We start from the raw sequence: 27,018 nt of genomic DNA, 5'->3' as shown, positions 1-27,018 counted from the left end.
AAAACCTTAGTCCATGTCTTCAGCATCTGTACTGTCCAATAATTATAATTTTTAAGGACATAAGACTATAATAGAAGTAAGTCAGAGAGAAAAGTTAAGCACTGAAGTCTTATGTGAGCTGTTGCTCATGGTGATAGAATCAATGGTGCCATTTCTCTGTGCTTAGCCCTGTGCATGCTGCAAAATTGCAGTGTTAAAATCTTTGGTTCTGTGAGGTACTACTATTGCATCCTCTAATTCCAAACAGGAAAAAGGATTTTATTAGTTAAATGTATATATTTCTTTTTTTCCTCTGTGGCTTGGATATAAAATTAATGTAGATCTAGGTGGATGCTTCTTTAAACATACTTTGCATTATTTTAATGACAAATGCCAAAGAACCAAACAATCCCCACTGCAATCAAAGTGACCTTTAACCTAGGTAGTTGGGAAAAAAAAAAAGGACAGTGATTATGTGAATATTGGTAATAACTGAAACTTAAGATCTCAAAGAAAAAAAAAAGCATTTTAAAGATTTTAAAGGTCAGAACACTTAACCCAAATCTAATATCTGAATACTATTGTGTAATGGCTATATTTGGTAATAAAATAACAATTTATGCAAAATGCCTTTTTTCTCTAAAGGTATATAAATAATTATCCCATAAGAATGATAGAAAAGAAAGATAAGCACATTAAAAGCCTTTGACTGTGATGATTCTGAGTGTTAGAGGCCTGCGGCCTAGGCGGAAATATTAAAAATATCAAAATCTCTTTTGAAACACTTGATGTGCTTCTGAAATGTAAGCCTCTTTGTCTCAAACTCAGTCTGCCTTGGATTGAAGCAGTTAAGTAAACTTCCAAGTTAGAACCTGCCATTTCACCTCCCTGTAATAGTCATAATTTTGAACTGTGCAAACATCACATGAACAATTTTTTGAACAGCCAGAGTTTATTTAAATATAAAATCTAAATTTAAATGTTATGCAGATGACTCCTCTTATACTTCCTACTGATACCCATCTTCCGAAAGACTAGTTGTACTCCATAAAATAAAACAAACAAGAAGCTAAACTCCGCAATCTCTGAATCTAAAAATTCTAGTCTCTTGTTTAAAACAGAAAAGAGGACGTCTGGGTTTTCGGATATTTGGTCGGGAGACAATGCTGAATGGGTCTCTGCTATTTCCACATGACTTGGGAGCAAAGGCACTGACCACTTTTGTTCCAGACTCTCTTTCTAAGACTACTTGATAGTGTCTCACTCTGGAGGAAAGGACAGCTTTGTTTTCTGTCCAGAAAAGTAAAGATAACATCTGCCTCCAAGAAGTCAGCAGGCTTACTGTCTTATAAAGGATTTGTGTTCTCTAAGGGTGGGGTTCCTTTCTTACACAACCCATTATATGTGCAGGCATCATCTAGCCCTCTTCACGGTGACCTGTAGGGATGGGGGTCTAGCACAAATACTGATATTTTAAAAAATGCTATTGCTATAAATAATAAGCCGCCCTTTGACTATAACTAAGGAGTCATATCTTTTTTTTAAAAAAATCTGTTTTTTAGTTTTACATGGACACAATATCTTTATTTTATTTTTATGTAGTTCTGAGGATCAAACCCAATGCCTCATGCATGCCAGGTGAGCACTCTACCACTGAGCCACAACCCCAGCTCCAGGAGTCTTGTATCTTTTATCAACATCCATGAAAGCACAACAGCTAACTTCGTAGCTTGCAAGTGGGGCAAAATCTCAGGCCCTTTATAGTTGTTGACAGTTTGATTATTTTTCAGCTGTGGTATGATTTTTCTTCAAAGGTGTTTTATTACTATTATTAACTTCAGATTGCTCATTCATATCTGAGGAATTGAATCTGATTTTTAAGCCCATGCTAATCCAATGAAATATTTGTATAAAATCTACTACTAATTAGGTAAGCAAAAAACATCTCCCTTGCAAATTCCAGATTTAGATTTTTACATATTTCTCTTAGGAAAACCATAAAGGAATTACCTCAAATCTTTTTTTCTAAAGAGTCATATTTAAATGCATTCAATTGCTAAATCAAAGTAGGAATAATTATCCCTACCTTATGGATACCTTATTATGGAAAACCTCAATCTTTTTATTTTTTATTTTTTCCGGGAAGTCTGTTTCATACTTGGATAACAAAATGGAAAAACTTGGAAATGAATATTTTGTCTAACACCATCAATTTTTTAAATGGCTTTAATTTCAGTAAATTTATTTATTTTTTAAGAATTTTTTAATATTTATTTTTTAGTTTTCAGCGGACACAACATCTTTGTTTTTCTCTGTGGTGCTGAGGATCGAACCCAGGCCGCACGCATGCCAGGCAAATGCGCTACAGCTTGAGCCACATCCCCAGCCCCAATTTCAATAAATTTAAAACAAGAAACTTCTTTAGTCATCAAATATTAGAGATGGTCCTGCATCTGTAATTAAATAGCTTTATTCAGATATAATTTTTGGCCAAATGTGCCTGGGATTCACATTTATCTCATTCTCTAGATACGGGATCTGATTCATACCAGAGGAGATCTGGATATATTAACCCCAGACTAGACAGCTTTCCTTTACTCACAGAAATTGAAAAAGTTCTAAATTTTTTTTTTAAAATTTATCCAACAAGTATTTATCCTGGCCAGGTTTGGAAAGCCACAGTGAACAGGGCAGAGTTTACATGAGCACAGGTCATACAGTCTAAATTAGTCACACCAATTTAGAAGAGTGAGCATTTGGGTGTTTCTTGAAATCACACCTTTTGCCTTTCACCAAAGCTTCATGATTTCCTGTAAAATCTGTCTGGTTTCTTAGGAAGTTCTCTTGACTGTAGGTGATCCAGGATTAAAACTGGCTTCTCAAAGCCACAAATCCATTTCTGTAGTCTTAACCCAACTGGAACAGTTTATAGAGGAAGGTGAAGATGACCAACATATTATAAATCAATATTAGGCATGGAGTGGACACACAGGTAGCAAAATACCCATTGAGGTCAGTGCTGACATCATCAGAACCATTCTCCTCATGTCTAGACCATGACCAGATGTTTAATACCACCAGTCATGGAGTGTACAGAGTCCAAGTTATACATGAGGCACTAAGCTCAGGGTACCGTATACAGATTGCTTCATTTAATTCCACGATTATGTGGTGAGGTAGGGATTATTGCCCCATCTTCTCAGAAAGGAAATTAAAGCTCTGAGAGAGAATCTGAGAAGCAAGAGTCTTATTTGTATCCTACTCAAGATCATTTGTGATCTATTGTGATCCCTGCTTAAATCTCCATTCTCCTAGATTGTCATGTTTTGTTTTGTTTTGTTTTGCTGTGGCCCAAATGTCAGCACCTCAGAAATGTCTTCTGTGTCCATTATATCTGAATGAATCCTCCTTCAAGCATATTTTTCTCTTTAATTTTCTTTATCACTCATTTCCACCAAAATTTCAATACCCCTGTTTCCTGAAGTAGTATTATACATGTATTCATTCTTTGCTTATCACCTGTCCCCACCACTAACTCCATGAGGACAAGGTGTAGATCTCTCCCATCCATTTCTGAATCTCCAGCCCCTGGCACCATATATGTCAATATATGTCATTGAGTGATACACATCTGCCAGATGAGAGAGTTAATCAATGAATCCCCACGCTTTCTCTCTCTGCTGTTTTCTTAGTCACTCCGATATACTTACTGCTGCCTATTTCAGTCCTCAGAGTTAGTAAGAGATTGGGAGGGATTATTTGGTATCACTGACACTCAGCCTTCAGTGAAAGGTTCCACTTGAATATGTGATTCAAAGGTAGTTGAAAGATGATGGCTATAATCTCATTATCTATCTTAATTTGAGATCTTGGGCAAATTTTTTTTTCTATCTGCTCATAATGAAAAAATACCAATCATGACATGGAAGAAGAGGTTCATTAACCAACTTATAAATACATGATTGTTGGATCGAAAAAGTCCTAATAATCACTGTTGGGGGGAAAAAACAGTCACACACATTTTTCTGAGTTACAGTGGCTATTTTAAGGAAGTCTGGGTCTCTACACAAGTATAACCTTAAATGAACTCATCAGGCCTTGAATCTTGGCTCATCTTCTCTTACTTCTGAAGTGTGAGGAGAAGAGAAATCCTTACATGCTCCATTTCTTCACAATGTCAAGAACCACTGATTTTTTTTTAAGAACCACTGATTTTATGCTAAAAAAATTTCCAGTTGTTAAAAAGGGCTAAAATGACCTTTAGGACCACCCAGAAACACAGTAGAAAGTCAAGTTAAGATATTGAATGTATATTGAAATGAACGATGAAGTATGGACCACAGAATATTTAATAAAAGCCTCTAATAATGGCAGTGAATTACATATACTGGTTTTATGTGATGGAAAATTTTTAATATTAATTACAGAGAAACAGAGGATAGGGGCTGTTACCTCTTATGGGCCATAAACCCCTTCAGCAGACTACTGATGCTAATAAACTCCTTCTTAAAATATTTTACATGTAAAAAATAAAGAAATAAAATTACTTGATACTCCATTTATGCTTCCCTCCCGAATTCTAGATTCCAGGACAATATTGTTGTTTTACAGTTAGAGAAACAAAAGACCAGAAAGTGAATGTTGTAGTGCATATACTTCATCCTCAAAATAGAAACACTTTCCTGGCAGAAGAAAACCATGCTGTGATCTAATACAATGAAGGAATGTTGTTCTAAGCCAACCCATATTTAAGAAGATTTAATAAGGATGGTTTAATCTTCCTTTTGCTGTTATGTGAGAACAGCACATACTTTACCCTTTAAACCTCTGTTTATACAAGAGATTTGTTTGGATTACAAGCAATAAACTCTCTAAATGTAATACCTGAGCAATAATCACATCAGGTTAATGAGCTTTAAAATGCATTCAAAACCTGGTATAAAAATCCTGCTCCTAATAAAGACCTTGTTTAAATTCCAACTAGTTTAAACCAATAACCTAAAATTCAATTCTAAGGATTGAAATGGAATTCCTATGGCACATTTTCTTTAGAAAAGAAAAACCACAACATGAATGTAGATATAAATGACTAACTCTTAGCAAAGAGTGGGGCTGAAGGACAATTATTCAGATTCTCCTAGGAAAATCTGTAGTTCAAGTCATGGTGAGAAATGATTGTTCCTTTAGAGAGAGTGATTCAGATGTCTATCTCTGATGGCATGATGCAGCAGGACATGTGAACACCCAGGTCAGCCCTTGGTACTACAATTATAAGTTAGACAAACCAGGAGATGGGAGACTTACTCCCTCTCTCACATCCAGATTCCCTATGATTCCAATAGTCTTCATCTTGCTAGCATTACTTTTGGTCTATAACATTCTCAAAATGTTCGACCAAAAGCCTCTCTCCGTTTTTTGGCAAAAAAACAGATGCGCATGTGCAGGCACACAGACACACACACATAAATTCTAGGATGACTCTCAGATACTCTGTGTCCAAATAGCTATTTATAACTTAATAAAGAAATGCCCAGTTGCCTCCCATTGATTGGTTCTGAGCACTACTATCTCCTCTGTACCTATTCTTACAGACAAAAGTAGAAGGAGATTTTTTAAAATCGTGTCCAAGTGATAGATTATTCTGCAAAATACTTGTGATGGTCTCTGGCAGCTACAGGACATTCTTGGCAGTCTAGCGTTTCTAGCTCACTGGGGCCTTCATCCGCCCACTTGAGAACTTGACACAAGTAAAGAAGCACACTGAGATCTTTTCTGCATCTGCATGGTTATTTTCAAAGTCTTTCTCCACTTTCCCTCAGCAGCCTAAATGTAACCCAGCATCATTTTTAAACAGACTTATATAATGGTTATTTAAAAGGACAGAAAGAAAAACACAAGACGTGGTTCCTTCCTTCAAAAAACAATCCAGTAATTCTATTCTAATTAATACACCCTCCAAAACAACAACAACAACAACACGCACACACACACACACACACACACACACACACACAGAAGCAATGCATGATGTCCTTAAGGATGAAGCTGAGTTATTCTATTACAACACTGGTATTCTACTCTATGGCATCAAAGTTCTCCCATACACATTATTAGCTCATTTGACTCACCTAGGCCCTGGCAGATAGGTCAGGAATTATTAGACCCATTTCATGGACTGGAAACAGCTTAGAGAAGAGGAATGACTTCACTAAGAGCTGAGACTAGAATCCAGGTTTTTTTTTTTTTATTTTAATTTGGTCTGTTCATAACCTAGAGTCAAATGACTCTGTGCTAGAAATTCACTAGCTCATATGAAAGGAGATCTGTGAGAAAAAGTGTAGATTCATAGAGGAGGTAAGATTTTCCATTAAGATCCAAAGAGAGGAAAGATATGGATAGAGTAGAGAGGGAAGGAAGAGGCCACTACAAGTGCTGTGTGTTTATTGGCCTGCGGGTGGAGCAGAGGGAAATGAAGAAGCCCAAGTGGGCCAAGAATTGCCTGGTTGCACAGTGCCTGGGGCATCATTTGCTACTTCCGGAGGTAATTCTCTGAGAATGGTGGCCCTGGAGCACAGTTTCATACACTGCCAAGTAAATAGTGCTCAGATGCCTTGAAAGATAGGGTGAGATAATGAAGGACCTTGAAAAATATCTTCTCTCAAAGATAGTTGATAGAGTCCTAGAGAGTATGGAATTAGCCCACAGTGGACTAAAGTTCTATTCCTACATCTGTGTGACCTTAATCTCTCTTTTCTATAAAAGGAAAATGTCAGACTAAATAACTTCTAATCTTTTTACCTTGAAAGGCACCTGACTTATGGTGAAAAAAAGAAAAAAAAAGTAGGAAAGAACAGAAAATTCGGGAATATGGGCGACATAAGGAAAATGTATATAAGTAATACAGAAATAGAGGATGGGTAGGCATTGAAGGTTCTGGAATGGAAGAGGACTACTGGAAGGACCTCCCAGTAATCTAGGAATGAGAACATAAGGCTAGAAAAGGATGTTAGAAATAGAAAGGAAACAATAAACAGGGGGAGCTATTTGTGAAGAAAAATCCAAGAACATTTGGCTACTGACTAAGTTGAGTAAAGGCCCCAAAGCATTATTTCCAAGTAGCTGGAGGAGTGGTTACCCCATGTAAAAGGAAGGGAAATGGTAAGAGACTTGGTATAAGAAGAAAAAAATTCCACTTCAAGCTTGTTGTGTTCGGCTGACAGTGAAGCATCAAAGTGGAAAAGACTCATACCCATTGGGGAAAAAAGAACAGGAAGTTATGTGAGATGACAGAACTGGAGATAAGTGAGAACCATCCGCTCAAGGGAGATGATTAATGTTCCTGAGAAAACAAACATGAAAACCTTTATGATGCATTAGCCAAAAAGTGTTTTTCAGTTTTATAGTTAAACAAACTGCTAGGAGCCACAAGCAAATAATATGATGCATGGCACTTTTGGTTGTAAGGTGACGCCAGCTAGCCACTGAGATGATATGATTATGTTAAGATTTACATTCATATGGAAATTGGACTCCTGCTGTTCACCTTGGCCTGCTACGGGACTCATGTTATGGGACTCCTGGAGAGTTCCCATTGGTTGGGGAAGGATAGTAGGAGGGAATTCCGGGGGAGGTCCGGGCCCCCGCGGTTCCGGTAGGTGCGCGTGGGTGGACCGGTTTTTGGCTTGCCGGCGCGTACGGAGGATTGGCGGCTTTTTCAAAAATAAAGTTTTGTTCCTGCTTGAGTGGCTCATGATTCTGTGCCCAGCCAAGACATTGGCAATTGGTGGCCCGGACGGGGAACGCCTGAAACTTAGAGGTGAGTAAAATTGCTCGCCCCTGAGGGAAGGCGACAGAATGGGTGACCATTTCAAAAAACAATGTGTTCTTGTTTTGATTTATTTTGCTTTTATTTCAAGCTCCCTAGCCCTAGAATTGTCTCAGGCGAACTGGGAAAAATGGTTGGCTCAAGGTTTGAAGTTATTCGGCCCTGAGAAAGAGAAAATTGATACAACCATTCTCTGCTCCGTTTTTGTTTCATTCTGCTTCGGCTTTGTTTTATCCTATCTTATTGGGTTACGTTACCTTTATAGTAGATTAGAATCTAGTAAAAAACAAACCGAAAAACTGTTAAGTAAATTGTTAGAGGTCCAAACTATGGTAAAAAAAACGCTAGGTCAAACAAAAGAGAAGGTCTCTCAGGCTAGTCAGACAGAGGAAAATTTAAAGAAAGAAAGCTTAGAGGAAAAACAGCCATCAGGTGGAGAATTACAACAGGAGGTTGCTACTAACTCCGTTCTATCACCAGAGGGCGTAATTCAACCAACAGCTCCATCTACCGCTGAGCGGCCCTCAACTCCCGTAGTTGATGGACGGAATTCTGAGGCAGGACCCCAAAGATTAGCATGCCCTGTACTTGAGCAGGCAGGAGGGCAACGAATTCACCGTGCTTTAGATTTCAAAACAGTAAAGCAATTAAAGGAGGCTGTAACAACCTATGGGCCGCAAGCTCCCTTCACGGTAAGCATGGTCGAATCTGTTACCAACTTGGACATGACACCAGCAGATTGGGCTAACATGTGTCAATCTATGCTAAATGGAGGACAATATTTGTTATGGAAGGTTGCCAATGAGGAATTTTGCATGGAGACAGCTAGGCGAAATGCAGAAGCCGGTTACCCTCAAAGATATATATATATATATGTTATTAGGAAAGGGACCTTATGAGGGTCAAAGACAGCAAACTGAATATGACCCTGGCGTATACGCACAAATTGCTGTAGATGCAGTTAGGGCATGGAAAACTTTACAGGGGCATGGAGATTTACAAGGTCAATTATCTAAGGTAACACAAGGAAATAATGAACCTTACGCTGAATTTGTAGATAGGCTTATTCAGACAGCCTCTAGAATATTTGGAAACACAGAACAGGCAATGCCATTTATAAAACAACTGGCTTATGACCAAGCAAATCATTGCTGCAGAGAGGTCATTAGACCATGGAGACATGAAGATTTAAACACATATATTAAATTATGTAGAGACATTAATGAACAAGGGCAAGTCTTAGCAGCAGTACAACAGGCTTTAGATGCCAGGCCAAAAACATGCTATAATTGTAATCAAACAGGACATTTTAAAAGGAGTTGCCCCATAAGAGGAGGGTTTAACAAAACTAGGTATCAAAGGAATAGAATACCGGGTATTTGCCCACGATGCCATAGAGGGAAACATTGGGCTAATGAATGCCGTTCTCAAACCACCATAGAGGGTATTCCGTTATCTAAAAATGGACAAAGACCAAGTGTTTACCCACGATATCGTGGAGAAAGGTATCAGGCTCCATTGCCAAAAAACGGACTAGAGGGCCCAATGCCCCGGGGCCCAAAACCACAAATATACGGGGCAATGGAGGAACCCAGCAGCACCATCAAGGTAGTGCCCAGGACGCATTATCCATTAAATCCCTCATCAGACAAACTAGAAGGAGCGCAGGGTTGGACATCTGCGCCTCTGCCAGAGCAGTACTAACTCCAGAGATGGGAGTTCAAATCATTCCCACAGGAGTAAAAGGACCTCTTCCCCAGGGAACACTAGGCTTATTATTGGGGCGCAGTTCTTCTACACTAAAAGGACTTATGATAAGTCCTGGTGTAATTGATCCTGATTATGAGGGTGAAATAAAAATTATAGCTAGTTCTCCAAAAGGTATATCAGTAATTTCACCAGGAGATAGAATATCACAGTTATTAATAATACCCAGCCTGCATGATAAATTTTCCAGTTGTAATGTAGAAAGAGGTTCCAAGGGATTAGGCTCCACAGGTGTAGATTGGGCTATGCTGTCTTTAAATTTAGATTCTCGCCCAATGCTAAAATTAAATATTCAAGGACATGACTTTAATGGGCTGCTGCACACAGGAGCTGACCTCAGCATCATATCTCATCAAGAATGGCCAAAACATTGGCCATTACAACAAGCCACTCAAATGCTTCGAGGCCTAGGAGTGGCAACAAATCCCCATAGAAGTGCTATGGTATTAGATTGGAGGGATCCTGAAGGATGTGAAGGAACTATACAGCCCTATGTATTGGATCATCTTCCCGTAAATTTATGGGGACGAGATGTCCTAGATCAATTAGGATTGACATTAACAAATAACATCAATCCTAACGCGCCCACTACTAGGGCTAAACAAGGCTTTAGGAAAGAAAAAAGATTAAGAGAACAAGAACAAGGTATGACAGCACCTATTCAAATAGATCAAGAAATAAATAGACATGGATTGGGTTTTCAGAAAGGGCCACTGAGACAATCAAAATTATTTGGAAATCAGAAAGACCAGTGTGGGTTCCTCAGTGGCCCCTGACTAAAGAAAAGATACAAGTAGCCCATGACTTGGTCAGACAACAGTTAGCGGAAGGACATATACAACCTTCCATATCCCCCCATAATACTCCCATTTTTGTCATTAAAAAGAAATCTGGTAAATGGAGATTATTACAAGATTTAAGAGCCATTAATAATGAGATGGTTATTATGGGACCTGCTCAATCAGGGATTCCCCAATTGTCTGCTTTACCAAAAACCTGGCATGTTTTAGCTATAGATATTAAAGATTGTTTCTTTTCAATTCCAATTCATCCCGAGGATAGTCCACATTTTGCATTTACTATCCCTGCACTGAATCATGAAGGTCCTGATCAGAGATATGAATGGAAAGTACTCCCTCAAGGGATGGCTAACAGCCCAACTATGTGTCAAATTTATGTTAATAAAGAAATCCAGCCACTTAGAAATCAAAATCCTGAACTACAAATATTTCACTATATGGATGATGTGTTATTGGCACATAAAGATAAAAACACATTGCTAGAATGTTATGCCACACTTACAAACTTATTGAAAAATTATAATCTAGAGATAGCAATAGATAAAGTACAATTAAATCTTCCAATTAATTATTTAGGGGTTCTATTATCCTCAACCATGGTCCGTCCACCAAAAATTCAAATACGAGTAGATCAACTCAAATCACTTAATGACTTTCAAAAGTTATTGGGAGACATAAATTGGATAAGGCCTTATCTAGGCATACCAACAGGAGAGTTGGGACCTTTATTTGATATTCTAAAAGGTCCATCAGATCCAAATTCACCCTGAATGTTAACGCCTGAAGCAAGAAAAGCATTAAAAATCATTGAAACATATATGGAAAATATGCATTTGGATAGAATTGATATAAGTTTGCCTTTATTATTTATTGTACTACCAACAAAAAATATTCCTACAGGAGTATTTTGGCAAGAAGGTCCATTATTGTGGATACATTTATCTTATTCTCCTAACACTATTCTTACTAGATATCCTGAGGCTGTAGGACAATTAATACTCAAAGGAATAAAAGCAGCAAAGGGAATGTTTGGAATTTCTCCCAATAAAATTATTACTCCATATACTATGGATCAAATTGATGAGTTAGCTAATGAGTTAAATACTTGGGCAATAATCATGTGTAAAACTAGTGTTTCATTTGATAATCACTTACCATCTAATCCTTTGTTGTCTTTTTGGTCTAAGCATTCTGTCGTTTTTCCAAAAATGACAAGAAAAACCCCTATCATAAATGCTCCAAATATATTCACTGATGGGTCAAACAATGGTACAGCAGCAGTAGTTACTCCTGATCAAACTTTTACATTTTTAGTACCCAAACAATCAGCTCAAAAGGTAGAGCTTAATGCAGTATTACAAGCTTTTATGATGTTTAAAGATTCTGTATTTAATTTATTTTCTGATAGTCAGTATGTAGTTAATGCTATAGTATCCCTTGAAGATGCTGGTAGGATTTCACCTTCTTCTACTGTTTTCTCTTTGTTTTCCACTATACAAAGTCTAATCTGGGACCGAAAAGATCCATTCTTTATAGGTCATATCAGGGCACATACAGGATTGCCTGGAGCCCTTAGTATGGGCAATGAACTAGCAGATAAATCTACACATGACATACATATTTTCTCCACAATAGAAGAAGCTATAAATTTTCATAAAAGGTTCCATGTCAATGCTAATACTTTACAAAAGCGTTTTAAAATAACTAAAGAACAAGCCAGACATATAATAAAACAATGTCAAAATTGTGTGACATTTTTACCACAAGTTAATCTTGGAGTCAATACTAGAGGACAGATACCTAACCATATTTGGCAGATGGATGTCACACACTTGCCAGAATTTGGAAAATTAAAATATTTACATGTTACAGTTGATACTTCTTCCGGATTTTTGATGGGCTCCCTTCATGCTGGAGAAAAAACTAAAGATGTTATAGCTCATTGCTTACAAAATTTTGTCACTGTGGGCGTTCCAAAACAGTTAAAAACGGACAATGGTCCTGGTTATACTTCCACCTCTTTTAAACAATTTTGCTCATCATTTGGCATTACTCACATAACAGGAATTCCATACAATCCACAAGGACAAGGCATAGTTGAAAGAGCTCATCAAACTATTAAAATGTACTTATTAAAACAAAAGGAGGGAATTGGAAAGGGGTATATATCCCCCAAAGATAAACTTAAAATAACCCTTTTTACTCTAAACTTTTTAAATTTGGATTCATCAGGACTTAGTGCTGCAGAAAGACATTTGTATCCAAAAAATGTACATAAGCCTAAGGTACTTTGGAAAGATATTCTAACAGGACAATGGAAAGGTCCGGATCCAGTGATAGTCTGGAGTCGGGGCTCTGTCTGTGTTTTTCCGCAGGAGGAACAGCAGCCGATTTGGATTCCAGAGAGATTAACCAAAATAATTTCTACAGAAAAAGAAGATGATTTGACTCAAATCCATAACAGCTGATATCCAGAACTCCAGCTTGGCTATTCTTACATCTGCGACAGTGATTAACCAAGGTGTTTTTTTCAATATCTATTTTATTATTGCATTTTTCCCACATCATAAAGTTCTATTTTATTTTTGAGCTCATACAAACCTAGGTTAATGTTTTTCTGATCAGTTTTATTTTTTGACTGTGGAGTTTTTAAACATTGCAATGGAGATTTCACCTAGGTATAGCTACAAGGCCTTTATTTACTATTGTCTTATGTGTTGTATGTTGTGTGCACACTTCTGTTTTGTGTTGTATGTCTGTATGTGTGTATGTCCATATTTCTTATATGAGGAGCGCTCATGAAAAAATGGATCCGAATTTTTTTTTATTCACGTGATTTATATGGTTCAATTTAAATTAGGTGAACAGCTATTAATGATTGTTTTTAAAGGTGGTTAACAGATCTGTTTGTTTACTAATTTAAATTAGGTAAACAGCTGTTAAGGATTGTTTTTAAAGGAGTTTAACAGATCTGTTTGTTTACTTTCACCTTTCCTTTTCATTATATTTAATAATTCTGTTCAGGATAATGTCTCTTTAGCATCATTGCCAAAATTTCCATCTCCATCCCAGTTCCGGTGAAGACTAAGATAAAACCAAACTACAGCTTCTATGATAGCTATCACAGTAAACTGTATAAACTGATGCATCAATGAATATAACTCAACAGGGGCTGGGGATGTGGCTCAGGCGGTAGCGCGCTCACCTGGCATGCGTGCGGCCCGGGTTCGATCCTCAGCACCACATACCAACAAAGATGTTGTGTCCGCCGAGAACTAAAAAACAAATATTAAAAATTCTCTCTCTATGGGCTGGGGATGTGGCTCAAGCGGTAGCGCGCTCGCCTGGCATGCGTGCGGCCTGGGTTCGATCCTCAGCACCACATACCAACAAAGATGTTGTGTCCGCTGAGAACTAAAAAATAAATATTAAAAAAAAAAATTCTCTCTCTCTCTCTCTCTCTCTCTCTCACACTCTCCTCTCTCACTCTCTCTTTAAAAAAAAAAAGAATATAACTCAACAAGTAATGCTCAATCAAGAACTTGATTTACTTTGGGAGGAAATGGATATATTGATAGACTCCTCCGATTTGAACTGCCTGCAAAACTTGCCTGGACTATATATCAGTTACATGCATTGTGAAATATCGTCTGGTGCAGCGAATTGTGGTACTGCTGGCATATCTTTGCTGATGGTGTCACCAGTGATGCAATTTCCTTGCCAGCTCACCGCATGTTAATTGTGGTAATGCTGGCGTATCTTTGCTGATGGTGTCACCAGTGGCGCAATTTTTCCAAAGGAGCCATCAATTGGCTTGGTGTCGTGGCATTTCTGTATCCTCCTCCCTTCTACTAGTGATGGTCTAAATTTGGGGGCCAACAGAGGTGAGGCAAAGAACCTCACCCCCCCACTGGCACCAAGGCTAAATTTGGGGGCCAACAGAGGTGAGGCAAGAACCTCACCCCCCCACTGGTGCATAGGCCTATCCACAAGCATGGCTGAATGCTGGACCGGTAGTCAGTGACGGGTTGATCTGATTGCAGTGGATTCAACCTTAGACAGGAAGCTGACACCTAAAGGTCAGTTCTCCCATGACGGGTAAGAACCATATGTTGAATTGGACAACCTACCAGGCACGGTCCCTAGCCACATTGCCTGTTGCTTAATTAAACAGAAGGGGGCAGATGCTAGGAGCCACAAGCAAATAGTATGATGCATGGCACTTTTGGTTGTAAGGTGACGCCAGCTAGCCACTGAGATGATATGATTATGTTAAGATTTACATTCATATGGAAATTGGACTCCTGCTGTTCACCTTGGCCTGCTACGGGACTCATGTTATGGGACTCCTGGAGAGTTCCCATTGGTTGAGGAAGGATAGTAGGAGGGAATTCCGGGGGAGGTCCGGGCCCCCGCGATTCCGGTAGGTGGGTGGACCGGTTTTTGGCTTGCCGGAGCTTACGGAGGATTGGCGGCTTTTTCAAAAATAAAGTTTTGTTCCTGCTTGAGTGGCTCGTGATTCTGTGCCCAGCCAAGACATTGGCAACAAACAACAGCCAAGAGATTAATAAAATGACCTCACTTTTTTTTTAGAAGTGTTTTGAATGGAAGCTAATTATACACTTTAATAATTAACATTTTAATTTTTTAGAAATGTTTACTACAGAAACTGAAGACCGAATTCAGGTCCCTTGGCCTTTTGAAATGTATTTTTCCGTATTCATGTCTATCCTATTTGAGTTCCCAGTTTATGATTGTTGTGGTTTTATACTGTGTTACCTCACCTAAGGTGGACCTACATTTCCCAGAATTCCCTTCCTGTGCAGTTCTGGATGAGAGTTGAGATGAGAATCCTGTATCAGTTTAGGACCAAAGTGACACATCAGCCCTGGACTTGCTTTGGTTGCCTCTAGCCATGATTACGGTCTGCATACCATGTTGCTCATCACTGGCTCTCTTATCAATGTTGGGGAGCAGGGATTGTGGCTAGATCTCTTCTTACATCTTTTCTAAGTCCCAGGCCAGGGAGGTACCTTGTTAGATTTCTTGGAGAAAGGCGGCCATTTTTCTGCAGCTGGCCTGAAACCCAGGATCTGATGTGGGGAACGACAGACTGCAGTCTCTTCTCATGGACTCTAGTTTGTTGCAGCAGGTTCAGTGCTTTTTCTTCCCTCTGCTTTGAATCCTGTTTTCCCTCTGTCTGCAGAGACTCTAGGCTGCAATCAGATGCATAGGCAATAGTCTTCCAAGGACATCTTCACTAGCCTTCCTTTGTGGCCCTGATCATTAGTTTTTGCTTTTCCTCTAGCTGTCCTGTTCTAGACCTTGCTTCCTTGATTTCTTCCACAATTATGTGATGTCTATTCCCTATGAGAAATCCCTTACCATATTACACACAGTAGCTCTTCTGGTGCAATTGTTCACGTGGTTACATTTACCCAGGCATTTCCCTCCCCAACCTCCCTTGAATTGATTTCACCTAGCGTATTGTACTTATTCTAAAGGGAACATTAGCTACAACCAAAGGATAATAACATTTTAAAATGCATCTTAATAATTTAAGATAAACATTGATAGACTAGGAACAAATATTAACATAAGGTCTGGGGCAACTAGGACTTCAGGTGCTTGACACGGGGCATTTACCAGCATCCAAGCTCCAGCTGGTAAGTGATAGAGAGAGAAACTTCTAACTTGCTTAAGCCATTGTTATTTTGGTTTTTAATTTATATCAGCTGAGTCTAATTTTTAACAATACTTACATTCAACATATTTGAAATCAGGTTCAGTTATCCAAATGAATGCACATCAAAAATTCTCTTCTTATCATTATACTTCTCTTTTTTCCTATAGTTTGGCCTTTAAAAAAAATGCATACTCAACCTATCAAAGCTGCAAAAAAAAGAGCAGTTGTGTCTCTACCTTGCAAAAAGTACAGAGTGGCCCATGTGACAGCCTGGTGAGTATACAGTGACAAACTACTTTTATTCATTCTTACTTTCAATGTCTCTTCCAGGAGAGGGCTGAACTAAAAATAATTAACAGATAATGTTTGGATCTGGAATGTCTAGGCCCCTGGGTTAAAGGCTTAGACAATAGCCTGGGTGCTATGGGAGGTGTGAACCTTTAGGAGGTGGAGCCTAGTGGAAGGGAAGGAAGTCATTCGGGGTATGTCTTTGAAGGCAATATTGGGATCCAGGTCCTTTTCTGTCTTTCTCTTTGCTTTCTGGCCACCACTATGTGGGTGTTTCCTCTACCACACATTTCTGCCATGAGGTACTTCCTTGCCACAGGTCCAAAGGCAACAGAACCAAGCAACCATGGATTAAAACTTCAGAAACCACAAGCCAATATAAATCTTTCCTCCTTTTATATTGGTTTTTCTGCTCCACACAGCAATGGAAAGGTGACTAGCACATTAAAATTTGCTGTCTATTCTTGTCTTGGACTAGGGAATTAATGTTAAATTTCAAAATACAATAAATGTTTTCATCTATTCCAACAAGTTGCTCAATTTTTTTTTTGAGGTTCGGTGTCTTTGTTTTTAAAATTCAGTGAATATTATTTCTTCACAAGGTAGTGACGAAGGTAAAATGAAGTACTCCAAAAAATGTGAAAACATAATAGGTGTCAGTACATACTGGTTGACTTTAATCATATTTTTAAAAATTAGAGTAGATTGTTGTTTAAGGAATCCTAGAAGGTAAATAACAAACATTCTCTAGTAATTGTTTCCAAAACCAAACTAGGTTTCCTGAAAAAGGGAATTCATGATCTAATGCAATGTGGTATCAAGTGATGTATTAAAAACTGCAAAATTTGCTGCATTTTCCAAAAATTTTCAGAAGTCAAAGGCAGAAGACTGGCATGAGATTGAAAGGACTCTAACCATGAACAAGTTGATCCTGGAAATTTAAGATTACTATATATTATTATATATATATAATATGTGCCATGACACAAACTCTTTCAACCTGAGAGGTTCAAAACATTGGGTCAAGAAAATTGATGTACAAGGAAATATTTTTAGTTTTATAATGAACATATATGGAAAAAATAATTCTGACAAAATAAATCAATGGATTGATAACCTACTACCTGAAGTTTCTCAAATAAGCCCAACTTACTTGCTCATATAGGAAACTTTCACAAATAAGATCAAGTTGTTCCTCTGTGTATGACCTGATCCTCTGATAGACTATGAAGCACTTAAAATAAAAATGTAAAGAAGATGCTTGATCAGATGTCATTAGCTTAAAGTATCAGAATAGCCACATAAATATCACACAGATATATACCCAAAATATTGAATCCTAATAATGGTATAAATGTATTTTTAGAAGGTGTTCATTAAGAATATTTTATCATTGATAAGTCTTAAGAAGAAGGACCAAGTTTCAGGAACAAGTCAGAGCAATCCAAGGATAATGGCATGCTAATATTAGTCTGTCTGCCCTACATAACCTTCTCTGGGAAATATGGAGCCGGAGGACAGGCCAGCTTTTGGTCACCCATGTTTTGAAACCTACAATCAAACCTTGCCCTTGTTGATTATACTTGAACCGACACCACTGACTTTGCATAGCAAAAAGCAGGGTTTATCAGATTTACTCCTCATCTCTTGGAATTTGAACAAATCAATATGTAGAAGCTGAGGTTTTAGAAGTGGGAATAGAAGCTGAACAATGAAGAGGTAGAATTGGGGTGAGAGAGGCCATATCAGCATGTGCAAGTTTAGTGCCCAAAGATGGAGCAGGCCAACCCCAGTGGTTGCTGATTGGAAAAACCTGACTGGATATAGTACACCTGCAATCTCCATGAGGACAGGAATGAGACCTTGCTTGTTCATCACCATTTCCCTAGCATTTTGCATGGTTCTTTATTCTTAAAAAAAAAAAAAGACACTCAACATATCTTTGGAATGCAGGTAATGAGTTAGCATTGAATAGAGAGAGCAAGCCCTTACTTGTCCTTCCTCTAGAAAGCCCGTCCAGCACCTGATGCCAGAGACCTACATTTGCCGTGAAATTCCTTCTTCAACACAGCCCCTATCTCCTCTTATTCGTCGGAAACTTCCAACATTTCTTTTTATTTTAGCCAATTTGTTTGCCTCCTTGGTTCTTGTCAATAAGTTTCAAAACTAACTTGGTAACAGGGAGAGACCAAGAAAAAGGGGGAAAAGGAGGGAGAGGAATGAGAGGGGGAAAGAGAGAAAGAGAGATGAAAGTAGGGGTGGTATAGAAAAACTGCCTTCAATATTTAGCACTTTTTTTTTCCTAATGAGGCATTAAAAAGACCTTTCTCAACCACACTACAAGAAGGTTCCAACTTTGGATTGAGGCTAAAAGTCTGCAGAACTGCAACAAATAACCTATTCTAGCAGATCCATCTCTAAAAGAATTTACTCAAGAAGTGTTTGGATTTTCTTATTGGAACAGACTGGATCTAAAAAATAAAAAACAGAAAATGTTGCCTGTTGGCTGCTCATATTGTGTTGAATGGACCTAAGTAGACTTCCATTATTCTATTTAATAGATAAGAGTGAAGTGCCCTGAAAAATTATTGTAGCAAATACAATTTACTCAGAGAAAGAATGCATCCTCTTCTATACTCATAATTTCTCTCTTCTTCATTATTACCTGAATATATTTATCATCATGTCTTTAAGAAAATATAAGCACTTGATTTATTTTGCTTCCACCCACAAGGAAACTTAGGAATGGTATGCAGGAAAATATAATCCCAGAAAACATTGCTTTCATAAAACAATACAATGTCCTTGGGCAATAAATCTCTTTATAGGTTGATTCATACCCAAACAGTTGTATTAAAGTATTCTCATATTTACTTATACTTTTCAAAAGTCCTGGGCTTTTCAAAAGCAGGTACAAACTGACCACATTAGCAGAAACATCAGACAGCCATTATTACCCTTGTCTTGCTTCTAGTACTTATATGTAGCAACATATTATAGCAGTATGATGTTCTGACTAGTTAAAAACAGTACACAGACATTCATAAGGCAAGAGAGAAACGGGATAAAGAATAAAATACTTACTTGGTCCTAGACCAATGGAAAAAGCAGCAATATAAGCAAGCAAGCTGGCTAAGGACAGCCATTTCAAAAATGCTGGGACATCAGCAGCGTCGGTGACTATCTGGTGTTCAGTTTGGCTTAGTCCAGCATTTGGTAAGGGTGTGGAGGTGACCTCCCCTCTCTTATCCATGTCACTTTGCATGGGCATAAGCGAGCCCCTGCTGAGGGAAGTGACCTCTTTGAAGTGATCTCTGAGAGTACTGTTGCTAGCTGACAGATTTCTTGCTCCATAATACACAGACTCGTCCAAGGACTGGTTGATAGGACTGTGGTTTCTGCAGATGTTGGTGAAGTTCATGTGAATGTTAAGATTCACAATGCCCATGGTCAACAATGAAGCTGCCATTACAGAGGAGCCAATGCAGAGGAAGGTTCTGCTGCCGACGTGATCTACAAGAAGGGTGGCTGGGATGGTGCTGACGACCTTGACTACCCCAACCCCAGTAGAAGCGAGGCTGGCTGCCTCATTACTTTGAAAGCCAACAGACTTCAAAACAGTTGATGCATAGAATAATATGTTTGGCTGGCCAGTGACTTGTACAAAAAATACCAGTGTTAGACCTATCATGATTCGGGTCCTCATGTTGTCCTTGGAACGAAACAGATCCCAAAAAGTATACTGATATTCATCTTTCAAGGAAGATTTAATCACAGTGAGTTCCTCAGTGGTGTCTGAGATGGCTCTTAACCTTCCAAGAACTTTGCTAGCAACTTCTTCTTGTCCTTTCATCACCAGAAACCGAGGGCTTGGAGGAAGACAGTACATCGCAATTGCCTGCAAAACTCCCAAGGGAATAACAAGACCAAACATATACTTCCATCCATGGGAAACACTGGCGAATGCATAATTTGAAATATAGGCAAAAAGAATGCCGGTGACAATCATCAGCTCATTCAGTGACACAAGAAGGCCTCTTCTGTGTTGGGGAGCAATCTCTGCAATGTACACACAAGTGGCAATGGAAGACAGGGAAATGGAAACCCCTATAGCAATGCGTCCCAATATAAGAACTGTGTAGGAAAAACTGAGTATCAAGACCAAGCTTCCAAGTCCAAGTAGACAGGACGACAAGATGATTGCAGTCCTTCTTCCATATCTGTCTATCAGGACCCCTCCTGTGAGAGAGGCGAGGAAGGCCCCAATGAGGAGGGAGCTCACAACCATTTCCTGCTCATGGCAGCTCAGGGCTAGTAGGGTTTTGATCTGGAGAAGAGCCCCAGAGATGAGTCCAAGTTCATAACCCACCAGGAGGCCACTGAGAGCCGCAGTGACCGATGTCAGGAAAGTGAACAGGCTGCAACCTACAGGAGAGGAAAAAAATGGACATTTGTTCCAAGTTGTAATTTTAAACATTGTGTGTTTAGAATGGAGGCTTAACCTTGTAAACAATGAGTTTAAACACAACTACAGAAAATCATGCACAACCCCCCCTCCAAAAAAAAAGATTAATTATAGAAGGAATTTTTTTTTCTTTCTTGTTGAGGAGGAAAAACATGGAGATATTCAGGAAGTCCAGTTTTCCTCTATCTGTGATATTGATGTTGTTTTTAGTTAAGAGCAGACAGCCATGTGAGATAAGCAGGTGACCGATGATAAAGACTGAACAAACAAGGATACTGCTTAGCTTGTGTCTTGGCATTGGATTAGAAATTCAGTTAGCCTGGCGCTTCTGGTCCCACTCCAGTTCTCTAAAGACAAACTTCTGAGAGCAAGATACGGTAGGTAGGAGCCTTTAGAAGGGCCACAAGCTCCCTGCAGTACACGGGAACCAAATGAAACTAGCCTCCAAAACACTCGCCCTCCTGTCTCCCCAGCCACATGGCTTCGCTGAGGAACGTGAGGATGTTGGGGCAGGAAGTGGAAGTGGGATGGGAGGTGTGTAAAAGCCTTCACAAAATCAAGGTTGTGTTAGAAGGAAAGAATGGTGGGGGGATGGATGCAGGGTAGGGAACCAGCAATATTCACTATTCACTTTGAGTAAGAAGGAAAGGGAATGAATCAGGGAGAACTTTCTTTTTTAATGTTAACATTCTAGGGAAAAGGTCAAACAGCAAACAGTTATTAATTTCTGTTAGTAGGTGCACAGGTGCTTATTATATGTCAAAATAGAAACCAAAATTTTTAAAGTGGCAAAGGGAAAAGCATATTAGCACAGGAGAGGGCAGTTTCCAAAGTGCAGGACAGGAAAGCTCTGGCCATGTCTTAGTAACTGTCAATGGCCTGCACATCGTGTGGGGTTCAAGGTGGGGCTGGAGAGGTAGCTGCGATATGGAGAGTGAACTTGTATAGGCAGGGAAGGGACACTTCATGTAGACCTTGAAGGTCACAGTGACATCCTTTCATTGTATTGTATTCCAAATATAATAGGCTCAACACCCACTGAATGGTTTCAAAACATTTCACACTATGGATTTCTTGTTTTCCTATGTGCTGCTGCTTGGAGACTAGCTCTTCAAGGGGCAAGACTGGGGGCAGAGAGAAGTATGTTGCCTTGGTTTTCAAAAGAGGAACACTTAGACCTGGGTGTTCAGAGTGGAACTGGAGACAAGGGGACAGATATAAGAATTATTTGGGAGCTAAAAATGACTATTCTTGCTCATGAATTGAAGGTGGGTGAATGTTCTGGGACCTAAGATGGCTCTGTGCTTTGAGCACAGTATTTGACTTGCTGTATGCAGTACTGTATGCCACATGGGACGATACAACACCATAGGGAAGAACTGGGTGTGTGTGATAAAAAGAGGAACAAACATCAAAAGTTACACTTAGGACTTAACTAAAATGCTTTGCTTGTTTTACCTGGAAGATATTTGGGTACAAATGTCCAGTAGTGGATGTTGGATGTACAGATTTGGAGTTGAAATGGCACATCAATGCTAGAGATATATATTTGGGAGTATATAATAGGAAAATGGGTGAGATCACTTAGAATAGGGGAAAAGAATAAGCAGGATTAGGACTGGGACTTGGGGAATTCTGACATTAAAGGAAGAGGATCCAGCAAAGGAGGAGGGGAAGAAGCAGAACATGGGCCAGAAACAACTGCTTAGGGCAGACAGTCAGCAGGCCCATTTAACCCTGCTTTGGAGGAGAGGAGAGTGTATTTTGGAAATGTTATTCTGCTCTCCTGGAATAAAGCAGGTCAAATGAAGGTGATATAAATCTCTTCTCATCACAGATTTTCCAAGGTATTTTCCATCTACAGGGTCCTGGTGGGATATGGTAATTGGGAAATTCCAAAATTCCATAAATAGAAACCAAAAAAAAAAAAAACACTGAGTATTTAGATGGAGGGGTAAATAAGAATGCAATAATTCTTATTAAATAAAACTGATTTGCGAGCATTAGACCATTAAATTAAAACTAAATCAGTAAGTTCTTTAGCTAATCAGAAAATAAATATTCATCACCATTTTATAACAGGCTGAACCATGTATATAAATAGTGGTAATAAACAAATGTACCCCTTTCTCCCAAGAAACTGAACTACCCGATGATATTTCCATTATCTATTATTTATCATGTACTGGTTTTATATACAAGATGACTTTGAAGTGGTCTCTTATATAAAGTACTTTTAGGCCATTCGGTATCACTCAGGCCTTCAGTTTCCACATATTCTTTTCCCCATATAGTCTTAAAACCCTTATTAACAGTTCTTCGACCACAGAATGAGTAGGCAGAATCTTCACATTTGGAAAAGAATATTTTATTATTCTTACCTTTACATACTACTCCTTTTATCCATGATTGGTATGTGATTCCTGTGTGTCTTTGGTAATTGGTCTCTGATATTCTAATTGAAGAAATTTTGGAGCTTGAAACCCTTGGAAGACACATTAAGTGAGGCATTGGAAGGCCATTTGGAGTGACCAAGGGCAGCCAGGGCCTCTGAATTAAGGATACAGGGAAATGAATCCCAGAATGACTGTGTAGTACAAGATTGTCCTTGCCACCTTGTCCATCTCCTTCTCCTTCCCCTTCCTTGCTTTCCCTTTTATTAGATGAGAAAGAGCATTTCTTTCAATGGAAAAAAACAAACAAAAAAACCTCCTTAAGTTTCAAGGAGGTGCTTTGATGCTCTATTATCATATCTTGGACAGGGGTAGGGGAAGTAAGTTAAAAGAATGGGGGTCACAAAGCCTGCTTCCTATAGTCTGGGGAAATTACCTCCTGAGAGAAGAGGGATCTGGCTTCTGCCGCTGCTTTCTGGACTTAGGTCATTTGCCTAGTTCTTCAGCCAGGGCTTGTAGGACACTGACAAACGGGGATGTGTGCAAAGGGTCTGGAAGCCATCCTAGTTTGTCAGAGTCCCTGAAACTTAACACTGAGCCACTTCAGAGACATAATAAAGCTATTTCCACATAAATTGGTATGAAACATTTTACCTTCAATGTTATATAACAGATTAATTTCTTATTACCTGTCTTTCTATTTTACCTATCTCTAGACCTATAAGATTGAAAAGTTGCACTAGGACATTCTATGATCTTAGTCCCAGGTGGAGAGCTTACCAACATGCTGTTGTATGCCACAGAATTAAGCTAAAGCTTTAGCAGTCTGAATTTTATTTATCTTCCCTATTCCATGCTTTAAAGGGTGCCGCCTCACACTAGCATTCTCACTCACCTTACTACTGGGACTTACTACTGCTGATATTTCACCACAACCCTCAAGCTATCATTTCAGCATTTCTAATTCAATGTATAAGGCTACCTAATCCCAAGACTGCAGCCTCTGACACCTCAAGACACCATCGGGGCTACAGATAGAGTCTTGAGGTGTCAGAGGCTGTTGCTACTTTCCCATTTAAAAATCATGAAGAGTGTCTACTTTTTGGTTAATGATGATGATAGTAGCAAGATGTCATTCTGTGGATGCCAGGAAATACAGTAACTATTCCAAGAGATCTGGCAGTGAGCAGAAGAAATAGGATGTGGTCTGAAGGGATGGCAAGAAGGTGGGGTTTGTGTTGCCTAAACATAGCTGCTAGAGTTTGGGGCAGCTGAGTGCACTGAGAAGCAATAGCCAGGACTAGGGGAAATGAGAATTGGAAATTACTGCTTTTCAGAAAATCCCCAGCTCTGAAGTCAAGCACTCTGCCCTCAACGCTATTTCATTTGTGGCCTTGCTTCACAGGGTCCCCTCCCCTCATTTACATCCCTGTTCTCCCTAAAAGTGCCATAGGGAATTCTCAGCTATTCATGGACATCACCAAGGTAGAACTGTCTGATGCCCATGGACTGTTTGGTTCTGCTCATTCTGTGTCTTCTGGCCACTTGGCTCAAAGACCATGCACTGCGGTAGGAAAGTCTCCAGCGTGCCTCCGAAGGCAGTGACCTCGCTTCACTAAGGTAATATGAAGATGTGCTCACAATCGGAGGCATTAGGCAATTCAGCGGTGAGACCCACAGCACAAGGCACAGGGGGCAGCACCGGCCATGAGATTGCAGCTCTGGCTTCCACAATGGCTGCCTTGTCCCTGCTCTCGGTGAGTCAGATGAAACTCCAACTGGAACCAGCACTCAACACAAAAATGCTCCATTTTTCACAATATTTGAGTTTCTGCTTGCTTTCTCCTTCCCTTTTTTCCCCCATATGCCTACCATGGTGTATGGACATAATGGGCACACAATAAAAACTTGCCACCTGACTAAATCCCACAGCAGGCTGAAAAGCAGGCACGCACAGGTTGCTTTGGCAGGCAGCCAGGTAATTATACATACAGCTTGACCAACTATGAATGCTTCACAAATTTAAAAGAACCCCCTCCCCTTCATGTTTTGTAAAAAAAAAAAAAACAAAAACTTGCAATTGTCCAAATAGCCTTGCTGTTTGTGTTCCCCACCTTTTTGGCTCTTTCTCCCCAAATACCTTTGATGTCAACTCATCTTTCAGCAGCTATCTCAAGGGCCACCTTCCCCTGGAAGACCACCCTTAGTCACGTCTGGGTCCTGCCCTGCTATAGTCTGCTGTGTGGCTCCCAGCCCTTTTGTGTTCCCTCTGTGCACAGGCTATTTTCAGAGGGCCTGTCCCATGGTAAGGCACTCATTAATGGACTTATCTGCCTTCACTGTTGACAGAAAGTTCCTTGAAGGGAAAGCCCTGCTTTATGCATATCTGTGTTCTCACCTGTAATCATTTGGCACAAGGAAAATGGTCATTGTTGAGTTAATAACTGAATGAATAGGAACACTACTCCAGGGTACTTGGTCCCCTCCTCCCACAGCTGTATTGTCAGACTAAGGTCAATACATAGTATTAGGTCATGGCGGACCTTAGTCTGACGATACTCAGTGTTTAGCAGTTCCCTTTCAGGAGCCAGATTTTCAAGCCCCACATCATTGTACACATACCAGTTCTTGGGCCCATCTGCACCATGCTATTTCCAGAAACTTCTGCATTCTTTCACTTGTGCTTCTCATCATGCTGCCCCTTGCCCGCTCAACCCCATACCCCAGTGTCTTCCATCTTCCTCCACAGCCTGGGGAAACCTGATTCATCTTTGAAGATCTAGCTCTAATATCCCCAGCTCTACAAAACCTTCCAGACTTCCCTTCTTGGGTTAGCACTGATTTCTCTCTCTCTCCTCTCTCTTGCATCCTATGACAGCAACCTGGATTATATTAAATTATTTCTGTCTCCTGCCTTAGATTGGGAACACCTTGAGAGCAAGAGTGCATATCACAGGCCATGCTCAGAAGAGGCTCTAGGATAGGCTAGGAAGGAGGTGTTCTGGCTTAAAAGACTGCTCTGCCACAAACTCCCAGAGGACATGTCCATGGAGAATGTGCTACAGGGTTTCCAGCCCACCAGTGGTCCAAGATGCTGCCTTTGGGCCCTGGACCACATATGGTGCCCCATGTGATGGTAATATTAGGTTCTAGCCTTTACCTAACAATTATCCCCACCTCTTCTCTGAACCCCAGTCTTCCCTCTAACACACAGTAAAACTCAGGCCAACAGAAATTTGGCTTCCCTCAATACCAACTATTGTTTGACATTCCAGAAAAATAAAAAATAAAAAAAGATAGGCACCTTCCTTTCTACCTTCCTTCCTGTACATTTTTCTGGTACTTGTTGAGTTCTTCCACTCAAAAAAAAAAATAGGTTTTCTGGCTGGTGCAATGGCACACATGTGTAATCCCAGCCCCCTGGAAGGCTGAGACAGGAGAACTGTGAGTTCAAAGCTAGTCTCAGCAACTACAAGGTGCTAAGCAACTCAGCGAGACCCTGTATCTAAGTAAAATACAAAATAGGGCTGGAAATGTGGCTCAGTGGCTGAGTGGCTCTGGGTTCAATCCACAGTACCAAAAAATAAAAAGTTTTCTATTTTTTTTTATTTTTGGTCCAGTTGTTAAGGATTAATTATTTATATGTTCCTTTCCTTTTTCATATCTATCCTCTTGACCTTTTCATTTACACTCTCATATTTATTCTCCACATATTTATCCTCCACAGCCCAGATTTGGGACAGTTATTCTGCTTTTGTAATTTTATTCTCCTCCACCTGTCTTGTAAAGCTCTAATTGCATCATGGTTCTCAGCT

At 39.5% G+C, this 27,018-nt stretch overlaps 1 protein-coding gene across 1 annotated transcript in view; it reads right to left on the bottom strand.

Annotated features, from left to right (window-relative positions):
• Positions 1-27,018, bottom strand: part of SLC2A12 (solute carrier family 2 member 12) — a 58,754-nt gene that overhangs the window by 20,919 nt on the left and 10,817 nt on the right. The window contains exon 2 of the mRNA XM_081295330.1: positions 19,430-20,770. Coding sequence (XP_081151456.1) covers positions 19,430-20,770 — 1,341 coding nt within the window. The remainder of the gene's footprint in view (positions 1-19,429; positions 20,771-27,018) is intronic.

The sequence above is a fragment of the Spermophilus citellus genome, assembly GCF_964194105.1.
Source record: "Spermophilus citellus genome assembly, chromosome: 5".
Taxonomy (NCBI): Eukaryota; Metazoa; Chordata; class Mammalia; order Rodentia; family Sciuridae; genus Spermophilus; species Spermophilus citellus.
Note: the sequence above shows the minus strand (reverse complement) of the source record. Positions and strands in the feature narration are given on the sequence as shown.